Source organism: Poecilia reticulata, chromosome 2, assembly GCF_904066995.2.
Source record: "Poecilia reticulata chromosome 2, P_reticulata-male-v2, whole genome shotgun sequence".
Lineage (NCBI taxonomy): Eukaryota > Metazoa > Chordata > Actinopteri > Cyprinodontiformes > Poeciliidae > Poecilia > Poecilia reticulata.
In genome coordinates this window covers 41,445,435-41,471,076 of record NC_088831.1, presented here as the reverse complement: position 1 = coordinate 41,471,076, position 25,642 = coordinate 41,445,435, and the positions used below count along the sequence as shown (strand labels likewise).

The window sequence follows — 25,642 nt, the reverse complement described above, 5'->3', positions numbered from 1 at the left end:
TCAGAATGTCTGTGTTGAAATGTCTTTGTTTTGTGAAAGCCACTGTCTGACTGATAAACTTAAAGTAGATGGAAAACTGGGAAACTCAGCAGGTTGCACAACTGAGGATGACAGAGAGATAAGTCACTTTTTAATCAGATTTCACCATAATCTCACAACCACAAACACCCCACTAAGAACTACTTGTCTCTTCATATGCAAGATGATCTGCAAAAGTCATGAGCCATCCGTGTCTTCAGATTATGTAGCTGGAGTTGCAGAACCAAAACATGGGGAGGTGTTCCCTAAAACTCGCAGCATTCATCTGTGAACTTATGCAGACACTTTGTTACAAATCTCTTGCATGTTTTAGTAGCATCAAATTTTAGCCGTTGTAGGATTTAGCTTTTGTCTTTGCTAAAAGACCATGAGTCATTTCTCCTGCCAGCATTAGACTCCCGTGTTTTTGATTGCATTTACCCAGAATGCCTTGCGCCGTAGTTTGCTTCCTGCTTTTGAAGTGATCTCTGATCCGCTTGGTGTACCACAGTTCACTTTAACCGAACAGAGACCTAGGTTTTCAGATGGACCAGAGTTCACTTTTTCACTGTAAAAACACAAAATCTTACCAAGTCATTTTGGTCTAGTGCAAATATTTGAGTAGTGGAAATGAGACAAAACTGTCTTATAAGTAACTTTTCAGCAAGATGTAGCAACTTTTTCATATTGATGAAAAAGTTCTTGATCCATTTTCAAATTATTTCACCTATAACATGGAAAATAATCTGCCAACAGACTAAGTCAATAATTCATCAATATTAAAGGAATTATTGACTCAAAAGGTCCTACATCCTGCAGAAAAGTCATAATTTAGTTTTATTTCAAGTGTACCAATATATTTTCTCTCGAAGTTAGACCAAAACTTCTTGGTAAGATTTTATGTTTTTGCTGTATTGGTCCACATCAGAGTTTGATTATGGATTCACACATCCCCAAACAAATCGAACTTTCAAGACAAATGAATGTTTGATTAAAGCGAACTAAACCGACCAGGTGTAAAATACAAGCAGATCAGACACACAGTGATCTTTGGACACAATTTCTCATCTTCAAGATATCTGAACTCAACAGCTACTGAATAAAAATACAAAATTAAAGTCGTGACAACACAGAATAAACAGGTACAGCAGCTGGAACATGTCATGCATGTACATTCATTGCTAGTGAATTTATATTGCTGTAACTGTTCATGTTCTGACTGTGACAGCTGGTGAATTATATCCGTCAATCAAGAGCAATAAATCAGAGTCAAACAGGTGCAAATATGAATGTGTTACAAAAGAAGGGAGCTGAGGAATGGCATGTGACTTAGAGGGGTTTAGTTTTATTTACTGATGAAGTGAGAGATCTCAGACTCCGTATTTATGTGTCAATAATATCAGGTGTTTATGTCACTTTGGAATCTGCACAAGTCAAGCAGCATCTTTTTCTCAGAAGTATCGTTTTCAGAATTTGAAACAGATTAGGACGTTTCATTCTTAAGAGTTGTGCTTATGCAATAATCAACGAATAACTGCAAAGTAGTCTCAGCAAATCATGAAGTCCATAAATATTCTCATCCACAGATGAAATAAAAGATTTCTGACAATAAGTGAATAATCGGAGGTCAATAATGAGAACCGATACTTGAGTTTAAAGCAGCACAGTGAACGATGGAGTAAATTCATCTCGTGGTTTAAAACCAGAATGTTCAGTTGTTCTGATGTTGTTTGTTCTGGAGCTGCTGACATCAGTTCCCTGCTGCAAATAACAGCAACAACACATCACTGCATGTCTGAGGCTGCTGTGACCTCTGACCTTCAACTTGGACCATCTCAATGTACGCTGGAACAGAGGCTGCCTGAAGGCTAAAATAACATGCTGAAGGATTACTGCACACACACACACACAGGCGTTCATAAGCGCACACACACACACACCCACCCATCGGGAGTCCCAGGCGTTTGTAAACACACACGTGTTCAAGCAGATCTAACAGTAAATCTCTACTGTGGCTGAAGGAAATGTTTCTATCCATGTGAGAAACTCTGATCAGTTTATATCTGTGTGAAAGTTTTTAGAGGTTTTTTACTTTTAAATTGATTCAAAACAATTCAATTAAGTGCAAATATATAAAATCAACTCAGTTTATAGCAATTGAATGCAATCATGTAGTCATGTTTAGATCAAACTTATTGATAGAGATAATCCGTTGATCATTTAACTGGTAAACCTTTTTTATCCAGTTGATTTCAGTCTTTAACTTGTGCTGATCTGTCCTGAGAAAGAAACACAAAGAAACCCCAAACAGAAGCTAGCTCAGTGTGACAACGTATTTTATGATTATGGATGTAGCTGTGATGCAGTTTGGTCAAAAAATGCTCTAAATGTACCATATAAATTAATTGATGCTGCAGTAACTGACTTGGTTCAGGTTTCTTTGCCTCTAAGGTTCTTTGAGTCACCTGATCAACATCTGGGCCAGTTAAACACTCTTAGACTCCAGATTTCAAACATCTGATAACTTATTTTGATTTGGGTCCATTTAATTTTGGCAGGTTTTCAAAGTTTTCCTGTTTTCTGCATTAAACACGCAGTAAAAAGCTAAAGTGATCCGAGTCACAACAGCCCAGATTACTTTGGTTTAATGAAACTCCAATTCATTTGTCTAGAATCTCTGGTTCATTTGGGGAGGCATGAAAATGGAATCGAACTCTGATATGAATCATGAAAGGGAACTGGTTCACCTACAAACCTCAGTCTGGTTCGGTTGAATTGAGTTCTGGTGCAGTTTGAATGCATATGTGAACACCAGTGGACCAGAAACTGTTCCAAATGAAGAAAGTGAACTACAGAGCAAGGCATTCTGGGTAAATATAACCAAAAGAAACTTGTGACACTCTCCCTTTCTCATCCACAAACTCCAAAGTTTCTCCACTTATAGGAAAGAAAAAACTGAAGGAGCAGAAAATTGGAAGCAGCTGAAGCTCTAAACATGCAGCAGATCTCAAACAGCGTCTGATTCAGAGATTCAGCAGGACAGATGATATATATATATATATATATATAAATAAAATACATCTGATGATTCTGTTTTTTATTTTGTGCTTAGTGTATCCCCACTCAGCACAGGCTGGTGATGATTTCACTGCATATGAAACTTTTAAAAAGCCATCGTTCCAAAACGGATCAAAATGTCTGTATAGTTTCTTTGGGTTAAAGAAATTTTAATGAGATGCTAGAAAAGCAACAACGTAACTAGATTAGTTTTATTTCTCAGCTGCTTGGAGCGCAGAGTACACACTGCTGATCAGCTGGCTGAATAAAAGCCAATATTTTCCTACTGGGCAGTGCCGCTGTTGGAAAAAGAGGAATCCGTCACGTTTCTTCATAACTGAGGATGACTAAAAATAGATCAGTATCAAGAGGAGAAGCAAGGTGGCGCTGTGGAGGGTTAGTGTAGAAGTTGATTTAGAAAATAAGAGATGGTTTTCACTCAAAGTTGTAATATACGAAAGAGGATTTGGGTCATAAATAAAAAAAATGGGGGAATTCTGACTTTAAACTCAATTCTGATTAATCTAATATAAAAAAGTTTTGAGTTTTGAGAAAGAAAAACTATTTTTTTTGTTTTTAGTGGCCCTAATCTTCTTCCAGCAGAATCTAGCGTAACACTAACTTTTATAAGCTACAAAAAAAATAAATAAAAAATAATAATAATTGAAGTTAGAGCAGAAAAAAGACAGCGTCCTGCTGGAATCGTATAAACCAGCTCTATGTTTAGAGTTCATTAATGAAAAAGTTGCAGTCATGTTGTCATTTGTGATGCGGAGCTACAGGTTGACCCTTCGCTGTGCGTCAGGGGTCATCTGAATGTAAACAGAGCCGCTGTGACCTGCAGGTCTGGAGCCCAGTTAATGCTGCGTGTGTAAAGTGATCTTTCCCATCTGAAATAGCCACAATACTCGGTGGTCTCACATCACATCCTGCATCTCTACGCTCTTTTGTTTCACATCTGCGATCTATTAATAGAGCCTGAATCCTTTGAGCTTCATCGGCAGCTGCTCTTTCTCCTCTTCCTCCTCCATCAGCATGGCTCACACCAAACTTCTAACAAACAAGCCCTCCGTCACGCCGCTGATTTCTAATTTCATTTCTGAAAGCGTGTGTGTGTGTGAACTCTGACCTTCGTTGGCGAGGATGATGAACTTGGACGGTTTGACGGTTTTTCCGTCCAGCGTCCAGGTGACGGTGACATCAGCAGTGGCGGCGGAGGCGAGGCGACACTCCAGCCGGAGCCGCTGACCATCCAGCACCGTCACGTCCTTCAACTTCTCCACGAACTCCGGCACCATCCCTCCTCCTCCACCTTCACCTCCTCCTCCTCCTTCGTTCTTCTGGTCGTGAATCCCTCCATCCACGCAGTTGTTCACCTTCTCTCCGTTCTTCTCGGGGGTCGCCGCCGGCGTTGTCTTCTTCTTGTTGGCGAGGACGGAGCGGAAGTCTCCGGCGTTCTTCGGAGGCGTTTCGGCCGGCTTGTTGCCGTTGCTGCCGGCGGCGCCCTTCTTCCCCAGGACGCTCCTGAAGTCCACCTGCTGCGGGGAGTTGGCCTTCTCCTCCGCCTTGCCTTTGACGCCCCGGAGGTTGGCCTTAAAATCCATCTGCTGGGTGTCGGTGTCGCCGTCGGGGGGGAAAGCTCGGCGTCCCAGCAGCGAGCGAAAGTCCAGCTGCTGCGCCTCCCTCTGTCGAAGCTCCTCTTCACGCCGTTCCCTCGTTTCCACGCTGCGCTTGAGGAGTCCTCGGGGATCCTCCTCTTCCTCCTTCTTCTTCTCCTCCTCCTCACCAGCCTCCTGCCTCTGCAGACTGACCCTCCTGCCTTCTCCTCCTCCTCCTGGTCTTCCTCTGGCTGCTGCGGTCCTGCAGAAACAAGCGCAAAGAGAGATGGAGTGAAGTAGAGAGAATAAACAAAGCCGAGGCTCCGCCCACTTTGGAGTCAGGAAAGAGGAGGATGAGGAGTTCAACTCAAACTGCTCGTTACATCACAGGTGACTCAGCTTTCCTTTTATGGGCATGAATGAACTGATCTTCATCGGGCCCATTTCATGACTGGGACTCCTCTACACCTCGTTCTGCTCCGTCCTTGTGTTGGAGCTGCAGCTGGTTGCTTGCAGAGATCAGAGGATCCATGTGGAGGAAATGCTGGCTCTGATTGGTTGGGCTGATACGCACAGATTAGAGAAGCTTTGGGATTGTTGGATATGAAACAGGCGGATTGATGGGAACAGAGGGAGGGAAGGAGACGGGTGAATGAAAACAGAAACGTGAATGTAAAGACCTGACTGAGGAGAATCACATCCGACAGTTCAGATCATGTTGGATACAGTAAAAACATGCTAACTGTATTAAAGGTGACCCCTCATGCTTCCTTGAACAGGTTAGGAGAAGTCTATGGGCTGCACAACACAGTTTAATTACATATTGTCCACAAAATCATTCTTAGGGTTAGAATTAGGTAATGAGATTTTAGTTTCTATTTTGATGTTTTAGGGCTTCTTGTCACTTTGAATACAAATAATCTGCTGCTGGCCACAGGCCACAACTCAACGTTTACACTCACATAAGAAACTGCTGCAAACAGATGCAAAATTATTCAATCGTACATCTTTGAAAAGCAGAAGTGGAACCTCCTGCACAACCAACAAGCAGCATGCCGTTTGAGAACAATATCTGTAAGATCACAAAATCTTAAACTAAATTCTATTTGAAATATCTCTGTACACTTGAAATAAGGGAAAATTGATTTACAAGTAACTTTAACAAGATACAGGAGCTTGTTTAATTAACAAATTCTTCAATATTGATGAGATGTAAAAGTTCCACGGGCAGATTATTTCACTTATAGGAAAATGTCTTGTCAGCAAAAATAAATAAAAAAAATAAAAGAAATCAGCCAATGGAACTATATTTTGCTCAAAAGCTACTTGTAAGTCAATTTTGTCTTATTTCAGCATGTTTTTCTAAACTGTTTATATGAGCAGTTGAAACCCAAATGGAAATACAAAACTGAGCAACATGTGAATTTTGCACAGTACATTAATAAACCTTCTTATATTCTGCCTGTCATTTCAAGCTGCTCTGTCACACCAACCCTACAGAAATCCTTCATCCATTAAACATCTGTCGTTTTTTCACTCACTCCAGTGGGATGTCTGTGGGAATCAGAGTCCATGGAGACTCCAGCATGACTTCCTCTATAAAACTAACCATCACCACTGCAAACTACAGGAATTACAGAGAAAATGCCTAATGACAGTCCAGATCCACTTTGAGTCCTCATTTGATTTTCACCTCACACCTCACCACCGTCTCACTGTCCTTTGCACAGAGAAACTCTGTCTGACATTTCCTAACCTCCTCCATCAGCAGCTTAGGCAGAGATTTCCTCTAAAGTCTCCTCACTCAGCATGAAGCATCACTGATATTCACCTCTATTCCTAACCAAACTCCAACACCCCACACCTTTACACCCTTGTTTTTTTTTAGAATCATCACTAAGATGGGTCAATTCCTCACCGACTTGCAGTAATTTTACCATATTTATTGTCTGTTATTGTAAAATTACCAACAGTGAATGAATCTTCTGAATACAAAACAAAGCTGTGACCCATGGGTTGAGTTTTTCCAGTAGCCTCCATGTGTTGTTGTGTTTCCTCTGCTGGGATTTTTCTGCTACATCAGCAAAAAGCTGATGGTGATGGAGACGGATTCCCTTTGACTGATCAGAGAAGTTTGTCCAAAGTATGAAAAAGTGCTAAACCTCTTCATGCAGCATCAGCTCTCAAAGTCTCAAGCAGCTTTACAATGTGACTGGTTTTTATTGAATTGTAGACAAATGATTTTGAATTGATTTCTTAATTGCAAAGATGGTGGCACAATATATGTTTATGTCAAAATACATTAGGAGATGATGCACCACTTTTCCTGATTTTATAACTGTGAAGGTTTTCCCTTAAATAAATAAAACCTTCTCTTTGCTCCACCTCTATATCATCTTCATCATGTCTGATTTAAAGTCAGATAATTATGATTTCATCATATTGTGTTAATACTTTTCCTCCAATAAAACCAATAACCTAAGTATAAATAAATGTCATTCAGGTCAGTCACTTACTGTAGAAACACAAACTGATTTTTAAATAAAATGTATTTTTCCTCTCACCTTCTGTCTCCTCCTTCAGGTTCTCCTTCAGTGACAGACAGTTGAGCCACAGCGCTGCATTCTCCCACTTTATTCCTGACACACAAACACAACATCAGTTACTTTTTATTATAAGTAACTATTATACAGTGGTGTGAAAAAACATTTGCCCACTTCCTGATTTCCTATCTTTGTTTGTGCATGTTTAAATTAACTAACTTCACTTTTCCCCCCACACAAGGTCATGTAATTAGATTTTTTGTCCCTTAGCCATGAACACCTTAATTTAAAATCTGCATTTTGCTTTTACTTGTGTTGTCTTTGACTAATATCAAAATTGGTTTGATGTTCTGGAACACTGAAAGTGAGACAAACATGCAAAAAAAATAATCAGAAATTATGAATGAGCAAACATTTTTTGACATCCCTGTAGTTCTGAAAGAGAATAGGAATAGGACAGGATTGATAAATCAGTAATAAATTGGAAAACACTATAAACGTCTGAATGTTTATGTGCGTTAGCAACAATTTCTGCCTCAGATTAATCTTCAGGTGATGCTTTATGTTGCTGCAGTCGATCAACATGAGGTTTCAGATATTTTAGGATCTAAACACGTTTGTGTGTTTCATATTTGACACGTTTTCTCATGATGACGACGGCGGTCAGTCTGCAGTGTGGCGGGGTTGACAGATTACGGATATATGGATAGATTCAGGCAGGGGGAGGATGATTTTAATCCTCCAATCTGAACCGCAGATCATGCAGGATTATTCCTTCATGTTTGCTCAGTTTCTGGTTTGTTTCCTGCGTGCAGTGTGTGTTAGTGTGTCACCTCAGGGTGATCAGGAAGTCTCCTGCGTGATGCTTTCTGACCCGTCTGAAACAGAAACAGACACGTTGTTCTCCGTGTTCTTCGGAAGCGTTTCAGGCTGCAGGTGTAAAACTTTCAGACCTGATGAGCAGCGAGACGACGTCCTCCTTCTGCAGCAGTTCGTAGTCTCCTCCGGAGCTCAGGGCCCGGTTCTGGTCCGCTCTGGTCCATGTGTACTGGGGGAACGGGTCTCCGGCGATGGCACAGGACAGCAGGACGTGTTGACCCGTGACGGCGCTCACCGCTTTGGGTTTTGTGATGAACCAGGGCTGGATGCCGTCCTGAGGTTCTGACAAAAAAAACAAAACAACAAAAAACTCCTAAAATCTGCAGCCGATTGAATCGATCAGACATGTCAGCATTTAATCTCTACAACAGAAAATCCAGTGAAAAAATGTCAAAACAAGGGAAGACATGAAGATCCGATAAACTAAACCCTCCCTCACTCCTCAGGAGAATTTAAAATGCTTTGTTACTTATGTCAGCGTGTTAGATGCTTTCCTAATGCCGTCATCGATCACTAATTCACTCCCTCACTCTTTACTCCTACAGATGAAACGTGTCACTACTGATACATCTTGATTTCACAGTTTAAGCTGACTTTTCCTTTTCCTGTTTAAAATATTAAACATTTCTCAAATAGTTTTGAGGCTGTTTTTGCATAAAACTGCAGATGTTTAAATTGAAATCTTTTTTTATACAACACATTTTCACAATACATTTTATCTCAGGACACTTTACAACACAAACAGGTCAAACAGTTAAATTGTTAAAATTCAATACATATACTGGATGTTTTCATAGTTTAATAAACGTCATATGGTAAAAGGTTTCCAGGAAGAAAGTTTGATGGCTTTGGAGCAAATCTTCCTGCTGCATGAGAATAAAGTGACAGTGGAAACAAATAACTCCCTTTAAACAGATGGAATAATTATGATCAGCCATTTATTTTAAAGTTAAACTAACCCCGGAATTTACTTCTTTTTTTTGTTAAGCAAATTTTTTTAAGCAAATCTCGACATTTTCACTGATACCTGATTTAGAATTTTTTTCCATATCAGGAATATTACAGATATCAATATTGTATATCTAGTTGTGATTGACTTTATTTCAATTTTAATTGACCTTTCACATTTACAGACACATTTTTATTCATCCTCAATCGATGTTCTTTAAATGCGTTGTAACACTGACTGCTACAGGACACATTTTTCATCACAATCTACAATAAATCTTTAATTAAATGAGTTACAACAACATTTAGTTTTCCTTAGGGATCAATAAAGTAACTGAATTGTTTGAGATGTTATGTGTGACCTTCCACGGTGAGCCGGGCCTGGGTCCGGTCCTCTCCGTACTGGTTCCAGGCCCGGCAGCTGTAGACCCCAGTGTCTTCTGGGAAAACCTCCTGGATCAGCAGAGTGTAGCGGTTCTCCTCCCTGAGGAGGTGGAAGTCCTCCGACTCCGAGACCTCCTGCCCGTCATGGAGCCACATCACCAGAGGAGGAGGCTCACCTGCAGGTCAAAGGTCATCTCATTCTGAGTCCCCTCTGCAGTGGACCAATCACTGAATTCTTCATATTAAAAAAAGAAGAAATACCTCTAGGAGTAATTTATCAACCCAAATCAGGAAAAACTGCATGTAGAATTTAACTTTCAAATATGCATAAAATATATTACTTGAATTTTATTCCAAACAGTAAAAACTCAAATTGATGTTGACAGAAAAGATTCTGCTGTTTTGTTTAGATAATGCTCTGTAGATAAAATAGTGAAGGTAAAATGAAGCTTCCACCTACACTTTGTGTTTTTGCCATTGACAGGAATTTAAATATTTTTTATTAATTTCTGCATTAACTTCGTCTCGTCAATTAATCACATGGTAAATTAAAACAAGCTCAATAATTTCCATTTGAATGATTTTTTGTTTTGTTCTCTTTCTAACAAAAACTGGATAACAAAAGTTTTCAGTTGGTGTTTTGGTCTCAAATACATTTTATTTTTTTTTATGAAAGACAACTTTGTTTACAGAAAATTAATTCATTTTATTTGTCGTTTCTGTTTTATTTATTTATTTATTTTGGATATTTAAAATATCTTCCAGTTCCAGTGTTAATTAGAATTTAAAGTTCATTAATATTTGAGAATGTATTCCTACATTAGGTTATTGTCATTACATTCATTGAAAATGGTATCAACATAACAATACCATCGTTTATCGCAATAATTCTGGGATAATTTATTGTCCCAGATAAATTTATAATGACAGACGAACAGATCGCTTCAAAACTGAGCAACAAAAGAGACGCAGAGCGATCAGCAAACAGCTTATATGGAGACAAGTCTCTGTGGAAACTCATTACATAACACACACACACACGCACACGCACACACACACACACACACACGGGGGCGATAAGAGGGATGAAGTTTCAGAGTAAAACACACATTCACTGCAAAAACATACAATCTTACCAAGCATTTCTGTTCTAGTTCTTAGTGAACTCAAAATAAAATTACATTTACTTTCCGGCAAGATATAGGAGCTTGTTTGATGTAAATAATTCCTTAATATTAAAGTGAAAGTACCATTTCCATTCGCAGATTATTTCACTTATAACATCGGAATTATGTCTTGTGACAAGTAAAATAATCTGCCAGTGGATAAAATCAATATTAAGGAATTATTTACTTAAAACAAGCTTCATGCTGAAAAGTGACTTGTAAGATATTTTTTGTCTTATTTTAAGTGTAATAAGATATTTGAACTAGAAACTAAAACTAAAATATTTGGTAAGAGTTTGTTTTTATGCACTGTTTAACTGCTTTTTAGACGAAGCCACAGATTGTGATTCAGACTAAATAATTTTGCTGCCGTCCGTCTTTCTGCTCAGGAACCTGAACTTTACCCGACCCAAACACCAGGATGTATTTACTGGTTTTATGAGGACAAACCAGATATTTGTCCCAACAACAAGACAAACACAAACAGAGGAAATGAAGAGGCAGAACTACAGTCAATCTGTCTTCATCTCATCTGCACCGTGTCCCTGGAGATCAGACAGGAAATACCACACACACACACACACACACACACACACACACACACACACACACACACACACACACACACACACACACACACACACACACACACACACACACACACACACACACACACACACACACACACACACAGCGAGGGCGTACCGCTCAGCTCCACCGTCATGGAGACTCTGCTGCCATCCATCACTTTCATATCACTTAGCCGGTGAATGAAGCGAGGAGCCTGACCTGCTGTTGCGACCTCTGACCTCTGAGACCGCACCATACCTGCAGCACAAAAACACACGAAGAAGAAAAAGTCAGAAATCGTCCAACATGACAATCAGCTGCTCTGTTAGATTGACAACTTCACAGGAAAACCAAAAACTCTAACCTAATACTTTTAATCTAATTGTAGTGCAGATGTCTTAGTGCACTTAAAAAAAGATAAAAAACAAACAAGTAACTTTTGAGGAGTTTGTTTTAAGTCAATCATTCCTTAATATTTGATCCAATGGCAGATTATTTCACTTTTAACAGGACATTTTCTCCATGTTATAAGTGAAATTATCTGCCAGTGGAACTAAAAAATGCATGCTTTAATTTTTTACTTTTGTGTAACCAAGTCGTTGTGTGTTGCAGATTTCTGCCCAGATTCCTCTTGAAAATAAGATCAGGATCTGAAAAGTATATTTTCAGGTTAAATAAAGGAAATAAAAAAAGAAAAGTATTTTTTCATCAATATTAAGGAATTAATGACTCAAAACAAGTTCCTATATCTTGATGAAAAGTTACTTGTCAGTTAGTTTTGTCAAGTATACCAAGATATTTGCACTAGAAACTAGACAGACAGTTTTGATAAGATTTAGAGTTTTTGCAGTGCAATCATCTGACCCAAGATGCTGAAGGCCGTAGAGAACTGGACGCTTCGTTTAAAGGTTTCCTAACATCACTGCAGCTCCACTGAGTCTGTAAATCTGAATCAGATGTTTTTAAAATCACATGTTTGACTTTAAGGCAGAACCTCAGGCTGCTGCCCTGCAGGCTGAACTCAAAGGGAACTAAAGTCCATGTACATCTGATCTCTGGTCAGTTTCCTCCATCATTTGATCAGATGTATGAATGGAGGTTTCCAAGCTCCAACTGATGGAGGAAACTACAAACAGCGACGAATCAGTGTTGGATCTGATTCCAGATCAGATCTCTGTTCTCCTCCTGCAGCTTCCACAAACTTCCCACTAAACTGGGAATGTTGTCAGACCAGAGGAGGAGAGTCAGCGACGGAAAGCATCACCATGTTCCTCACTCAGCCGTTTCCTTATAAGGAGAAAGGATTTCCTTTTCCTCCCTGCATCTGGCACACAAGCCCAACGCTCTGTTTGCTGAGTGTGTGTGAACATAAAAGAGTATCTGTGTGGCACGTGAAAGGCTGAACTTTTGTACTCAAGTGGTTCTTTTCTTCTGTGTACATATCAGACATACCAGAGAGGACACGGTGTGAAAGAAAGAAAGACGGAGACAGAGGGAGAACGAGAGAAAGAAACTAAAATAGAAAAAACGATAAAAAAGGGAGAAGAAAAACAGAAAGACAAACTGGAACAAAGAAAGAAAAAACTGATGTTTTTCTACTTTTTCTGAATATTGCGAGCTCTGAGATCTGAAATGTTTTCAATTTGTAAATAATCCTTTTCTATGTATGTTTTAAATACTTTAAAAGTTATCTAAGGTCCTTGTTGATGTTCTTCCTCTTGGCCTTTGGTTAACCCTCCACTGTTTGCTTCAGAGATGAAAACTGACTAAACGTTGCTGCTGATTAAAAATACTCATTCTTCAATGAGCAGTTTCAATAAATTCATCTAGTTTTTAGCTTAACATATATACGTTTTTCTTTTCATCATGATCCACATAGCTGTATGTTCTTAATAGAAAGCAAAACAAGACATGGTCATCTTTTGTCTTTGCCAGAATAAAAAAGCACAGCCAACAGTTGCTATGCATTAACTGTTAGCTGTATCACACAAAATGGCTGATCTGTTTACTGTGAGGTTAATGTGACGGGCTGAAACCACTTCACATATAACAAGATAATAACAAATAACAATATTTGTCATTAACAGATTCTCAGGTTAATCTTTTGTGGTTTTCCATTGAGAAAGAAAAAGAGGAAGTGGAAAGTAACTAAATAACTGATGAGTCATTATTTCAGTTAAATTGTTTGGAGAAGAAGCTGAAAATAAAAAGGTGATTAAATCCACAGCTGTAAGACACAGATATTTGTTCTGGTCTCAGATCAGGTTTTAATGTCCACACATGGACATCCTGAGGACTCAGTGGGCTGAGTGGGTCAGTTTGTGGGAATCTGCTGATATTTCACTGAGTTTTTGTAGCTGGGGATTTCCTGCTTCTGTCAGATGTTCCTCCCGTTCGACGATTTTCCTTATAAAGATGTGATGAAGGTTTCTGTGTCATATAGTATCTTCTTGTGCCACAATAAAACTATTGTTACCGTTTCACATCACATTAAATGTGATCAAATACATTTTTATATTCAAATTAATTAGAAAATACTCAAACAAACCTCTCAGTGACTTTGATTTAGTAGCTAATCTATTATAATTCATTAACACCCATGTTATAAAAAACACTTAGACATAACTGGCCAGTTATAATACCTTTAAACAGAATAAAATATTGGTTTAAATAACCAAAATAACTGGTAGAAATTAACCACTCTGCTTAGATAATCTATAAAATGTGAATTAATTTGAATTCCTGAAATGAAACCACTTTTTAGAACAGGGGTTGTTCAAAGTGTGGCCCAGGGGCCATTTGTGGCCCTTGAAATTATTCTGATCGGCCCTCTGACTGCAAGTCAAGAGCGGAAAAAATGTGGCCAACAAACTAGAAATAAACATTTTCCAAATAGAAAATTATAATCTTTTTAAAAATGTTTTATAGATCTCCTAAAAATTACTGATCAGGCAAAACTAAAACAAAGGAAAGAAAAATTCTAAATTTTTTTTGCATTTTAATTTAATGGATTTTGTGACCTGCAAATTTCTTTCCTCATCACCGTTAGTGAAACTTCTGACCTTTGACCTGAACCCGAGCACTGGTCTCTGCTCGGCCGTGGACATTCTCCGCCACACACACGTAGACGCCGCCATCGTGGCGTGATGCATTCTGGGCCATCAGCTTGGCCACGCCCCCAACACGTGAGGACCGAGTCCTGGGAGGAAGAGGACGACCTGAAGGAGGAAGAGGAAACTTCATCATCTTCATCCCAACAGAACAGAAACAAGCAGCAGATATCATGATATCAACCGATATAATAACAATGTTCCATAAAAACTGTATAATTTTCTTACATGGTCACAATAACAATGTTAAAATTTGAGAAAGTATAAACTGCATTTATACTGTACACAATAAATAAATCAATTTATACTACAATAAACACCTGATCAATATCAATAGATAATATATCTGATAGAATGTCCAATATTCAATGTATAGAATATTCACTGAACTGCAAAGCATGTTGGGAGATGTAGGCAGAAGAAAGATCTTAGTTACTCAACAACTTTAGTGTCCGGCTAATCAAGGTTGGTGGCATTAACTCACTCACTTTGGTTACCTAGCAACAACGTGGCTAAAACAGGAAAAGTCAAGTTTATTAGTAAATCAGATGTTTAAAGGTAACCTTTTATGCTTCCTTAAGGAGGTTAGGATTTATGGTTGATATAAAACATGTTCATTATAAGTATTGCACAAAATTATTCTTAGATCATGAGATTTTAGCCGTTATAGGGCGTCTTGTCACTTTAAATCCAAATAATCTGCTGCTGGTCGCGACCCCAACTCAATGTTCACACACTCACATGAAAATACAACCATAAATCTTTGAAAAGCAGAAGTGTAGCCTCCTGCACAACCAGCAATAATACAGCAAGTGGTTTCTGGATGGTAATATGGATTTTGCATTATACTGCCCCTTTAAAAAAACACAAAATGAATCGATAATTATCGGTATGGACTGATACAAAACGGTTATATCATCCATATTGTCAAGCCTGATATTTTATGTGGGAGTAAATTTGACCAAAAGTGTAGCTGATGACTGTTATCATTAGTCATCAGATAAGTTTGTTCTGCTGTAGAACAAACTTAAGTTTGTAATATTTAATTGTGCAGAAAGTTTTTATGTTTCAGTTATTTTAGCCGCAGCAGGAGGATTCAACCATCTGAGGTTTAAAGCAGCTGCTGTGTGAGCAGATTTATTCCAGGCCCTCAGACTGTGGAGTAACTCTGGGCTGCAGGTGGAGGAGTGACTGGATTGGCAGAGAGCAGGAGTCCCACAGCATGATGGAGTGCAGCTCTGAAACACGGTGAACTCGCTGTGCATGCCCTTGTTGGGTCGGCCAAGCGCTCTCAGTGTGTTCCCGTGTGTGCGCTCCCTGCAGCAGCATGTTTTGTCTTTATATGGTTTCCAGCTCTTGTTCTGAAGCTGTTCAACCGTCCAACGAGAAGCTCTCTGTAAAACACGGCCGGCTGTTCCAGCTCTGAAAACATCTCTCCTCTTTAAATTGTCAGCTTGGGGAAAATTAAAATTAAACATTTTGGAAATAAAACAAACACCTAATATGTCCTCCAATACATGAATGCATGTTTTATAGCATAACGTAACTAAGCTGTGTTAAGGCCACAGTTAGAAACATTTTAATGAAGGCACTTTTATTTAATTTGAGATTGGAAATACCAACTTTTTCCTCAAACTTCAGTGACTCCTAAAATGTAAATGTTGCTGACAGTTTCCATTGTCTTCAAATTCAAATTCAGGTAAACTTTATTGACCCCAAAGCGAAATTAAATGTTGTTTAAACTTATTAAAATGGTAATTGTAGATGGTGATGGCTTACCATCTTTTTATTAAACATTCTTTGGCTATAATCCTTTTTTGTTAATATTCTGCATTTTAAAAATTAGATCAGCAAAATTTTGGGATCCAGATAGAAAAAGAATCAATTTTTTTTAATATACTTTGCTTGACTTGTGTGTGATGTTTTACAGTGTTGATTTGATCTGTTTCTCTGTTTCCATTTTTCCATTCAGTTTTTTTTTTTTAAATCAACTCCCGTTTTCTAAAAATAAAGCCTAAAAACAGAATATCTTTCCTGGCTTTAAACGGTTTTTCTCAGCAGGTTTCTACTCTGCTGCTTATTATCTTATCTGGATTTATGTTTTTCTTTCTGTGCTCAGCCAACAGCATTCTGTCTCGTTGCCCGGCACAAACTCTGTTTAGTAAAGCAAAAAGATGCTGGGAGCCAAAACATGATAACACGATATATCTTCTTATAGAGCTCAATGAATAAAGAAATACGAGAAGAAAGATTTTCTGCTGTGTTTCTGCATGTCTGCTGCCCTCTGCTGGACACTTCAGCCACATGCATTTCATCCGGCTGAAATGTTTCTACTGTTGCTCTATGAGGTCAACACACTGCAAATGAAGAAAACATGCAGAAAGAAACTACAGAGTAAATTTCTGCCAGACAAGGTATATATTTTCAAATTAATCTCAGAAATTTTTAAGAAAAAATAATTAACAAAAGAAACAAAGTTCCAAAAATCTAAAATTTGTGCCAAAAATATCAGAAAATTTGAGTTTAATCTCAGAAAATTTCTAGAAAAAAACATGCAGTTTTGAGTTTTAAATGTTGGAAATTTGCCAGAAAAAAATCTGAAATTTTGGAATTAATCTCAAAATGTTCTAGAAAAAACAAAGTCAAAATTTCAGATTTTTTTTTTTAGATTAATCTCTGAAAGTTTCTAGAAAAGTCTTGAACATTTCTGAGCTCCAAAGTTAAGAATTTCCAAAAAATATATAAATAAAAATAAATAAATATATATATATATATATTTTTTTTTTTTACAAGAAAACTTGTAAATATCTGACTTTCAAAACTCAAAAATTTCTGAGATTTCTTGCTGAAACTTATTTTTTTCTATTGAACTTGGCCCTGATACTCAGTGGTAGAAAACACCCCTGCAGAGTTTTTTTTCTGTAAAACTGACCGTTGAGCTGCCAGCTGACGTTGGGATCAGGTTTTCCCTCCACACAGACCTGCAGGCTGAAGGACTGACCCTCTGACACGCTGCAGTCCTGCAGCTCACTAAGGAACACCGGACACCTGGACGCACCTGAGAGGAGACAACGAGACACTTTGTTCTGTAAATGGACCAACGGGGGGCGGGGGGGACTGGGGCAGAGAAACTCTGGTGTAATGGACGTACGATTGATGCGCAGCATCCATGTTGCCGAGGCAACGCTGAGTCCCTCAGGAGTGGTGAGCCGACACCCGAACGTCCCGTTGTCCAGCTGCGTCACTCTGTCCATGGTGAGAATCAGACGAGTCCCGTCCCGTCTCTGCTGAAGTCCTGGACCGGTCCTCACTGGGTTCCCGTCTCTGAGCCACGTTACCATGGCGTCAGCAACAGAAGAGACTGAAGGCAAAGGAATCTGATCAGCATCAAATGTTAGATATTTTTTTACCACATCAGTCACATAGAAATTGTTAATTTCCATGTTGTTGCTGTTTGTTTTTGAAACAGCAAAAACTTTGTGGCATTTGTCTGGAAATGTGACTGTAATAGTCACAAAGTGCAGGACTGGGGGATGTTTAGGTAAAGCAAAGAAGGAGAGGGAATGAGAAAATTACAAAGAGACAACAATTTTACTTTAACAATTTTTCTGAAAAAAGTTTCAGCCTGAAATGCATGAAAAGTTGGATATTAACAATTAAAATACTTAAAAAGAATCTAAAACAACAAGGTTTGTTTACCTTTGGTAGCATAAATTAAAGCATTTGAACATTAAATTAGCCAAATAACTCTTCTTTCCCATGTCTGCAGCCTCGGTTTACCTTGGCAGGTGAATGTGACCTGGGTTCCCTCTGTGGCCTCCTGGTCCAGAGGAACCGCCTCAAACCGCAGACCAGAACCTGATGTGGATTTCCTCAAAGCTCTGGAAGCAAACAGGTCTGTTTGACAGCTAGCACGAAAATACGTTTAGGAGAAAGAAATAAATAAAAGAGCTGGAATAGACTCAGGTCCATATTCACATAGTTTCACAAAGCCTGCAGCTGCTCTAAAATGATTATTTAGATCAAAACTCTAAACTGTAACATAAAATAACCGACAATAATTGTAGAAGAGGCTCCAACCTGCTGCAGCTGGACGGAGATGGCGCCACTTTGATTGATTGAACCGGATCCACTCGACTGGACCGAACCTGCAAAAAAAGGGTTTGTATGATAAATCAAATGCTCTACATTCCTTATTTTATCATTTGGATGCAACTTGTAGCAGGTTAAAGGGTTTACTTCATATGTTCTTAAAAACCAAGTCCAAAACGAGCGAGCGGGTTATTCCAACAGTCTTATTCTTAATTGACGCCACGACATTGTCGAAATGACGTAACTCAGACAATGGCGCCACCTGGTGGAAGGTGTTCGAATATGAATAATTTTGGTGATCATAATATCGTAACTTATGATATTATTAATTAAAATATAAAATAGCAAAATCAGACAAAATTCAAATTTCGCCCAAATCAAACAAACACAATTTGGGCTTGTTTCATAAAATTCCTCAGTCATTTTTAATATTATGTTATTATTTTTGTTTGTTTCGGGATTTTTGTTAATGGCTTCCAATTAGAACATCCTAAAACTGGATCGAGACTCACTATTAGTATTGAGTTTAATATATAATTGACGTATCACTGGGAGATTTATTTTACCTGAGATGTAGTTTTACTGTTGGCCAACAGAGGGCTCTCTTGGGCAGATCCGTGTAGTTGTGAAATCATCAATCATTTGCTTTATCCCGTCTCAAATTGTCATTTAAGAGCTATTCTAATCATAGTAACTATGTATGAAACTTGCGTAAGCAGCTTGGTCTTGTTTAGTAACGACAAAATTAAAGAACCTGTTTAAAAATGAAAGGAGTAAACATTTAATCCATGTTGTCTAGTTACCTGAGCGGCAGCAGTACTCTTTCCAGCCACATGAGGGAGCTCTACAGGGGGTTTGCTCCTCCGGGATGCAGTTTCTCCCCGTTGCTGGTCTCCAGTCGACCTGCCAGGACTGGGAGAAATGCTGCCCTCTACTGGTTTAATGGCTGATGGCTCCTCAGACGGATGAACGCTGCAGTTTTCAAAAGTGGGATGTTTTGTTTCATCTTAAAGTTTTAATATGAGGCATCCAGCAGGACAGTGTTAGTTTTGTGATTAAGTGCAGAAAAAAAGACAGCTTAAGTCTTCAAACTGTGGCCAGCTCTATGAAAAAACAAACTCAATTTGTTATTTGCCAGAAAAAAGAGAGAAACCTCTATAACGTCTCTAGAATTCACCACAGCAAAAACACAAAATCTTAGTGCAAATATCTCAGCACACTAACTTAACAGTAACTTCTCAGCCAAATATAGAAACTTCTCTTAATTTAATAAGTCCTTCACACTGAGGAAAAAAGACTTTTTCCACTGGTAGATTATTTCACTTGTAACAAGACATTTTCTGATTTTACAAGTGAAATAATCTGCCAGTGGAATTTATATTATTTACTTGTATTATAAATGATTTGCTTAAAACAAGCATCAATATCTTGCTGAAAAGTTACTTGTAAGTTAGCTTAGTCTGATTGAAAGCATACCAAGATAGTTGTACGAGCAACTAGATCAAAAATACTTTGTAATATTTGCATTTTGTAGTCAAAGCTGCTGTATTTTGCGAGCAGTGGTTAGTGGTTACTGTGCAGAGCTTGAAATATAAAGTCTAAAAAGTTTGATATGGAGATAACATCCTGATCAGATAGTTTCAGATAAACTTTGGTGTGTTAATACTCTGAAAATGTTAGAGTTGAATGACTCAGCAAAGCAGCAGGTTGGTAAGGATGTGGAAGCTGCAGCAGTTTTATAAAACAGCAACAGGCTGGAAGAGAAGTTTGTTAGAGACAGAAACGTCTCACCTGGACGAGGCTTCAGGAACACCTGAAGGAAACAGAACCAAGGAATCTTTCACACACTGAGATCCAAACTGAAGGTGGAACAAACAGAAATCCTCAACAATTTTATCTGTATTCAGATAAAAACACAGAGATGAAGTTCTCCACACCCAGTTTCAACTCCTCCAACAGTCTGAGCTGCAGCAGCTCCTCTACTGGATCAGGACAACATGCAGCAGATTTCACATCCGTCGCCTCACAAGGCTGTAGCCTCCATAAACAACTTGGTGGTTCTTTATGTTGACATTTTTGTGGGGTTTTGTACAAAAAGCTACCACCAAATTTAAAAACTGTGGCCAGAATATGAGCTTAAATAATCATATAAACTATCATTTTTAACTCAAACATGATAGTAAGTCAGTTTCCCTTTAGATAATAAATAGTTTGGAAGATTGGTGTAAAATATGGCTAGAATTGCTCATACGGTTATTCAAGCATGAAACTTTGCACAATTGGTCTTTAAATAATAATTATCTTAGCAATATTTACTAGAAAACTGTTTTATTTCAGTGATTAACACTTTAGACTCATATTTTGTAGTAGAGGAGGTTTCTATTAACCTGAAGACTATTTAAAAAGTGGAAAAGCAGCTTTTCCATTTTTGTTGCTGTTTGAGAAATGTTGTACCGGTACACTATGTTTACTGACATCCTGTGAATCTCCTGGGGGGGCTAAGCCCCCCTTGTCCTTACAGCCTAGTGACGGCACTGCTTCATATCTCCTTTTCTCTGACCCGTCTGACCTCTGCAGGCTGAAAACAAAGAGCTGCAGGAGTGAAGATGCCTTGAACAGTAAACCATTCTGGGCTCTGATTGGTTGTCTCACCCTGAACTATAAGCTCTGCGCTGGCGGTGGCCGCTCCGGCGCTGTTGGTGACTGAACACGTGTAACTTCCTGCATCCTCCGCCTGGACTTCCTTTATCTCCAGGAAGTGACGACCAGAAAGTTCGAACACGCTGATCCGACCAGAAGACTGAAGCTCCGCCTCCCCCTGGACAAACATAGAAACAGAGACAAGCTACAGGAAGCAGCTTAACAATATTAATCATAAACCTCCTGATCAGGAACAGAGACCAGCAGCAACTGGTTCTGATTGGGGTGAAGATGGCAGATGCCCAGGGCGGCCTCTCCTCCTGATGTATATTTTTAGCTTCATGGTGTACGGTATGTTTCTGACTCTCTATGTGTGTTGATAGAATTATTCTCGTTTCTTCCAGAAGAAACACAAAACAACCTGCAAATTTTGTCAGCTGCCATAATTAACGACGTGCGAAATGTTTGCTTCTCTCCGGTTTCCTGATTTATCTTTTCTGTTTCCTCCAGCAAGTCGTCCAAATGTTTCTCTAACATGTCTATAAAAATCTGTTTTGTTTTCTGAGTAAATCTTCTGTGCAGCAGCTTCCAGGTTCTACAGTTTGTTTTATTCAAACCATAATACAACGTTTTCAAATCCAGATTATAATCACCTGTAGACACAGCATATTTCAAATACAGTCATTGTTTTTGCATCATTAATAATCATAAATTATTTATTTCTGAATGATTTTTTTGGCTCCATGCAGTTTGCAGGTCAAACTAAACGTTAGAATAATTGAGCTCCTCTGTATTTTCCTTCCATAAAAAAACTTCTTATGGAGTAAAAACCTGCATATGGATCATCTCAGAAATGATTGATGAAAGAAAGAGCAACATAAATGTTTCAGACCAGACTCTTTAAGTTTCTCCTGAGATTAAAGACAATTCTGCAATATTTTATGATTATATGTAAAGACCATTGGACAAAGACTAAATTATCAGAACGTAAGTTAGAAGTGTTATTTTTAGATTCCTGTCTGCAGAATAGTTTTTACCATATTTCATATATCAAACAATGTGGGGTTTTGTCACTGGCATGTTTCGATTCGGCAAATTTATTTTTGAAATGTCAAAATTACTCAATTACATGGCCAAAGGAAAGGCGGCTATGCATGAATCATTTTACTTCTGCTCAGATTTCTGGACTTATTTTCAGATAAATTCATCAAGCTGTGAAATCCAAACATGTTTCAGCTCTCAGCCTCTGTTAGGCTCCGCCCACCTTGTACCATGTGACCTGCGGCTGCGGCCGTCCCGTGGCCTTGGTTGAGAACTTCCCACTCTGTCCGAGTCTGACCAGAACTCTGCTGGGCTTGGAGATGAACTTCGGTGGACTCTCGCTCCAGATGCTGGTCCGGTTCTCCATCGCTGAGGAGCGGGACCTGGAATCATGGGAGATGTAGTCACCTCTCCGCAGCGTCCCATACAGCTTAATGTGAACTGAGGCTGTGGTTTTATAACGTCTGAGATGTTGCAGAGGAAGCAGCTGTGACGGTAAATCTGCTGATGCGACTTCAGGCAGCTGCAGGTTCTGAGCCTGAAGCCTCCAGAGGAGGTTCTGACATTTAATGGACCTCGGTAATGATTTAACGGAGCCGCAGCAGCAGAGGGAGTTAATCTGCAGCAGGAGATCCTCCAACATGACAGAGAGACTGTAGGAACTCACCCTGATCTCCTCCAGGACGGCAGGATGGATGGCTTCCCGAAGTTTTCTGCAGGTGGAAAAACATTTGACCATCAGAGAAAAAGTTCAGGTTCTGATTGAGCTGTGGAAACTTTGTTTGGACTCAACATATTAACAACAGAACCAGAATTCCTTTACTTTCTACTCAGCTGCGACATGTTTGTTTATTCTGGCATAAAGTTAAAATTTCCACCTGATTACAGATCAGATAATGAGCTGAAACAAACCATCTGCTGAAACATGTTATATAAACCATCGTAATCGTTATAATAATAATAACACAATCAGTTATGCTGCTTGTTAAGGAAACAAATTCTTTTCCATCTGCTGAACAATGTTTTCTCAGCTGGATGCTGATCAGCGGTTCAGTTCTGCAGCCCAGCGGAGCAGAAAACACTTCATTTAGCTCAGTGGGTCGTTTTCACTGGGGTATTTAATGTGGCTTAACGTGGCAAATCTGACTGAACTGATCCAAACTGTCCATGTTTAAGTGAAGTGCTATGAATCATTTACAGGAAATGCTTGACATGTATGTATTTGCAATCTAAATGCAAACCTTAAGATTGTGGAACATTCCTACAAATGCTTCACATGCAGATGTGAATAGATTTTGTTTATTTATAATAAACTGGAAAAAAGCTGTTTGTATTGTGTTAATAAGGTGCTTTGAGGATTACAGAAAGTATGTTTTCTTCTCATTGCTGTGTCTAATGTGTTTTATCTGCCACCTGATACAATAAACAGGTGAAAATGACTATAATCTGCTGGACTTGATGAGTGTTCAATCCTTCAGGTATTGAGATAAAGACACAAACCGACACAGCTGTAAAAAATAGAGTTGATTTATGAATTCCTTTTTTAATGTGACTCTAAACAGATTACAGTTTCTGTCAGATTAACAGTAAAGCTTCAGGAGCTTCTGTGGAAATAACATGTGAATATAAATATGAGCCAAACTGCAAACTGGGAACCAGAGGAAGGTCCAACTGGACCGATAATTTACTGAGTCGTTCACCTATAAACTGCAAAGTTGTGGAAGAATCTGTTAATCCGATTATCTCCGTTTTACTCAAACAGCTGCACAAATGTATTGCATGAATCAAGTTTATACAATCAGGGCAAAAAGCAATTGAGTTTTCAAGATCACCAGACTGCAAGAAATATGTAAAGTTTCCTGTAAGTTGATCGTACAAAAAAGAGAAAACAAGGTGAGAAAGGAGGCCAGAAAGTGATTCATTGATCTTCTCTTCCAGTAAAATGATGGATGGGACAGAAAGTTTTGTTGTTGCTGTTTTTTAATTCACAACAAAATCTGTATGAATGTGAAACTTTCCAACAAAATTTGATTCAACTGGCAAAATTCAAATTTTAACTCTGACCAATCAAATCATCCGAGACCTGATCTGAACATCACACAGCCGAAAAACCACCTCATGTGAGTTTGTTCAAAATTGCCATGTTTCTAATTTAATTGCATTCAACTAATTTATTTTCTTATTTCCAATTTGCACAATTTTCAGGTCAATTGACTGACACGGAGCGACTGACAGGAGGATTTTATGCTGTTTCAGGATTCTAAAATACTCTGCTGTCATCAGATCCTCTCTGTTAGTTTCTATAGCTTTAATCCCAGAAGTGTGTGTGAAATAAGGACCGGTACCTTCCAGAAGGATCTCCACGGTAACCTGACGGTTTCCCGCCTCATTGGTCGCCTGACAGGTGTAACAGCCCAGGTCCTCCTCTGTGACTCCGCCCACCAGGAGGCTGAAAGTGCCACGCCCACCTCGCTCCACTGAGCAGCGGCCTCCTCCAATCACAGCCTTCCCGTCTCTGTACCATGTGACCTGCGGCTCCGGTTGACCTCTGACCTGACGCACAACGAACAGAGGAAAATGGTTTTGAGCTTAGATTACCTGAAGGAAGCGTTGTCAAAGTTCACATCAGGTTTATGAAATATATATTTCTCAGTGAAAGAAATTATTGATGTATGACATCTCATCATGTCATGTTTGTGCCTCTTTTCTTAAAACACAAACTCTTAGTGTTTTAGTTTCTAGTTTAAATGTCTTAGTAAACTTGAAATAAGACAAAACTATCTTACAAGTAACTTTTCAACAAAATAAGAATTCCTTGATATTGATGAAAAAATACAATCATTAACATTTTTTCAGTTATAACAAGAGATTTTTCCCATGTTTTAAGTGAATTAAACAGACAATGAAATTTAATTTTTCATCAGTATTAAGGAATTATTAACTTAAAACAAATTCCTGTATCTTCATGAAAAGTTACTTGTATGTTAGTTTTGTGTTATTTTAAATGTACTAATACATTTTCAGTAGAAAGTAGATAAAACTTTGTATGATTTTGTGTTTTTGCAGCGTTCTCTTATTTTCTCTAAGGTTATTTATGCATATCCAACATAGCTGATTTGGCAAAAAGCTGCTCTGATGTGTTTTTTCCCCCTTTATATCAGATCATCAGAATGTTGCATACATTCTGGTGGAATGAAAATTCATTAAGATCTAATTTGCATTTTTAAACCACATCCTCATTTTTAAGCTTCAACGTCTGTCTTGTAACTTGATCAAAACATGTACAGTGATTAGGCAGAAAGTTTCAAAATGGCACAATGTCTTGACATTTTTCTTTGCTTTGCTCCCTCTCTGCCATGCATTCAGCTGAATGAACTCAGTAACGGCTCCGTCTGCAGAAACAAACATGCAAACTGAATTTTCAGCTTTAATTGTTAAACTATCAATCTTTATTTCTTAAAACAGAGATTTACTGTATATGTTTGAGATAAAATGCAGTCTAACAGAGGAGTAAAAGTGATTTATGTTCTCTGCATAAAGTTTCAAAAGTCAGATTTTATAATCTCAAGTTATAGACAGTAATCTTAAGCATGCGT

The 25,642-nt window shown here is 38.5% G+C and overlaps 1 protein-coding gene and 1 long non-coding RNA gene across 4 annotated transcripts in view; one reads left to right on the top strand and one right to left on the bottom strand.

The window, feature by feature from the left end:
* The window catches only part of LOC103461832 (myosin light chain kinase, smooth muscle), a 53,220-nt gene that overhangs the window by 21,250 nt on the left and 6,328 nt on the right, over positions 1–25,642 (bottom strand). For 2 of the 3 annotated variants that reach the window (XM_081604643.1, XM_081604642.1), the window contains exons 3-19: positions 24,392–24,599; positions 22,714–22,759; positions 22,270–22,429; positions 21,018–21,183; positions 20,157–20,178; positions 19,169–19,337; positions 18,354–18,421; positions 18,054–18,154; positions 17,425–17,634; positions 17,206–17,331; positions 14,226–14,381; positions 11,299–11,421; positions 9,406–9,603; positions 8,170–8,377; positions 8,050–8,094; positions 7,238–7,312; positions 4,205–4,935 (exon numbers count right to left, since the gene is read on the bottom strand). In XM_081604643.1, the coding sequence (XP_081460769.1) occupies positions 4,205–4,935; positions 7,238–7,312; positions 8,050–8,094; positions 8,170–8,377; positions 9,406–9,603; positions 11,299–11,421; positions 14,226–14,381; positions 17,206–17,331; positions 17,425–17,634; positions 18,054–18,154; positions 18,354–18,421; positions 19,169–19,337; positions 20,157–20,178; positions 21,018–21,183; positions 22,270–22,429; positions 22,714–22,759; positions 24,392–24,599 (2,812 nt within the window). Of the gene's footprint in view, positions 1–4,204; positions 4,936–7,237; positions 7,313–8,049; positions 8,095–8,169; positions 8,378–9,405; positions 9,604–11,298; positions 11,422–14,225; positions 14,382–17,205; positions 17,332–17,424; positions 17,635–18,053; positions 18,155–18,353; positions 18,422–19,168; positions 19,338–20,156; positions 20,179–21,017; positions 21,184–22,269; positions 22,430–22,713; positions 22,760–24,391; positions 24,600–25,642 lie in introns of those variants that run through there. The other variant, XM_081604644.1, reaches the window with a different exon arrangement.
* Positions 21,195–23,429, top strand: LOC145550875 (uncharacterized). Its single transcript, XR_014086656.1, has 2 exons — positions 21,195–21,356; positions 22,242–23,429. It is a non-coding gene; the product is annotated as an uncharacterized LOC145550875 (long non-coding RNA).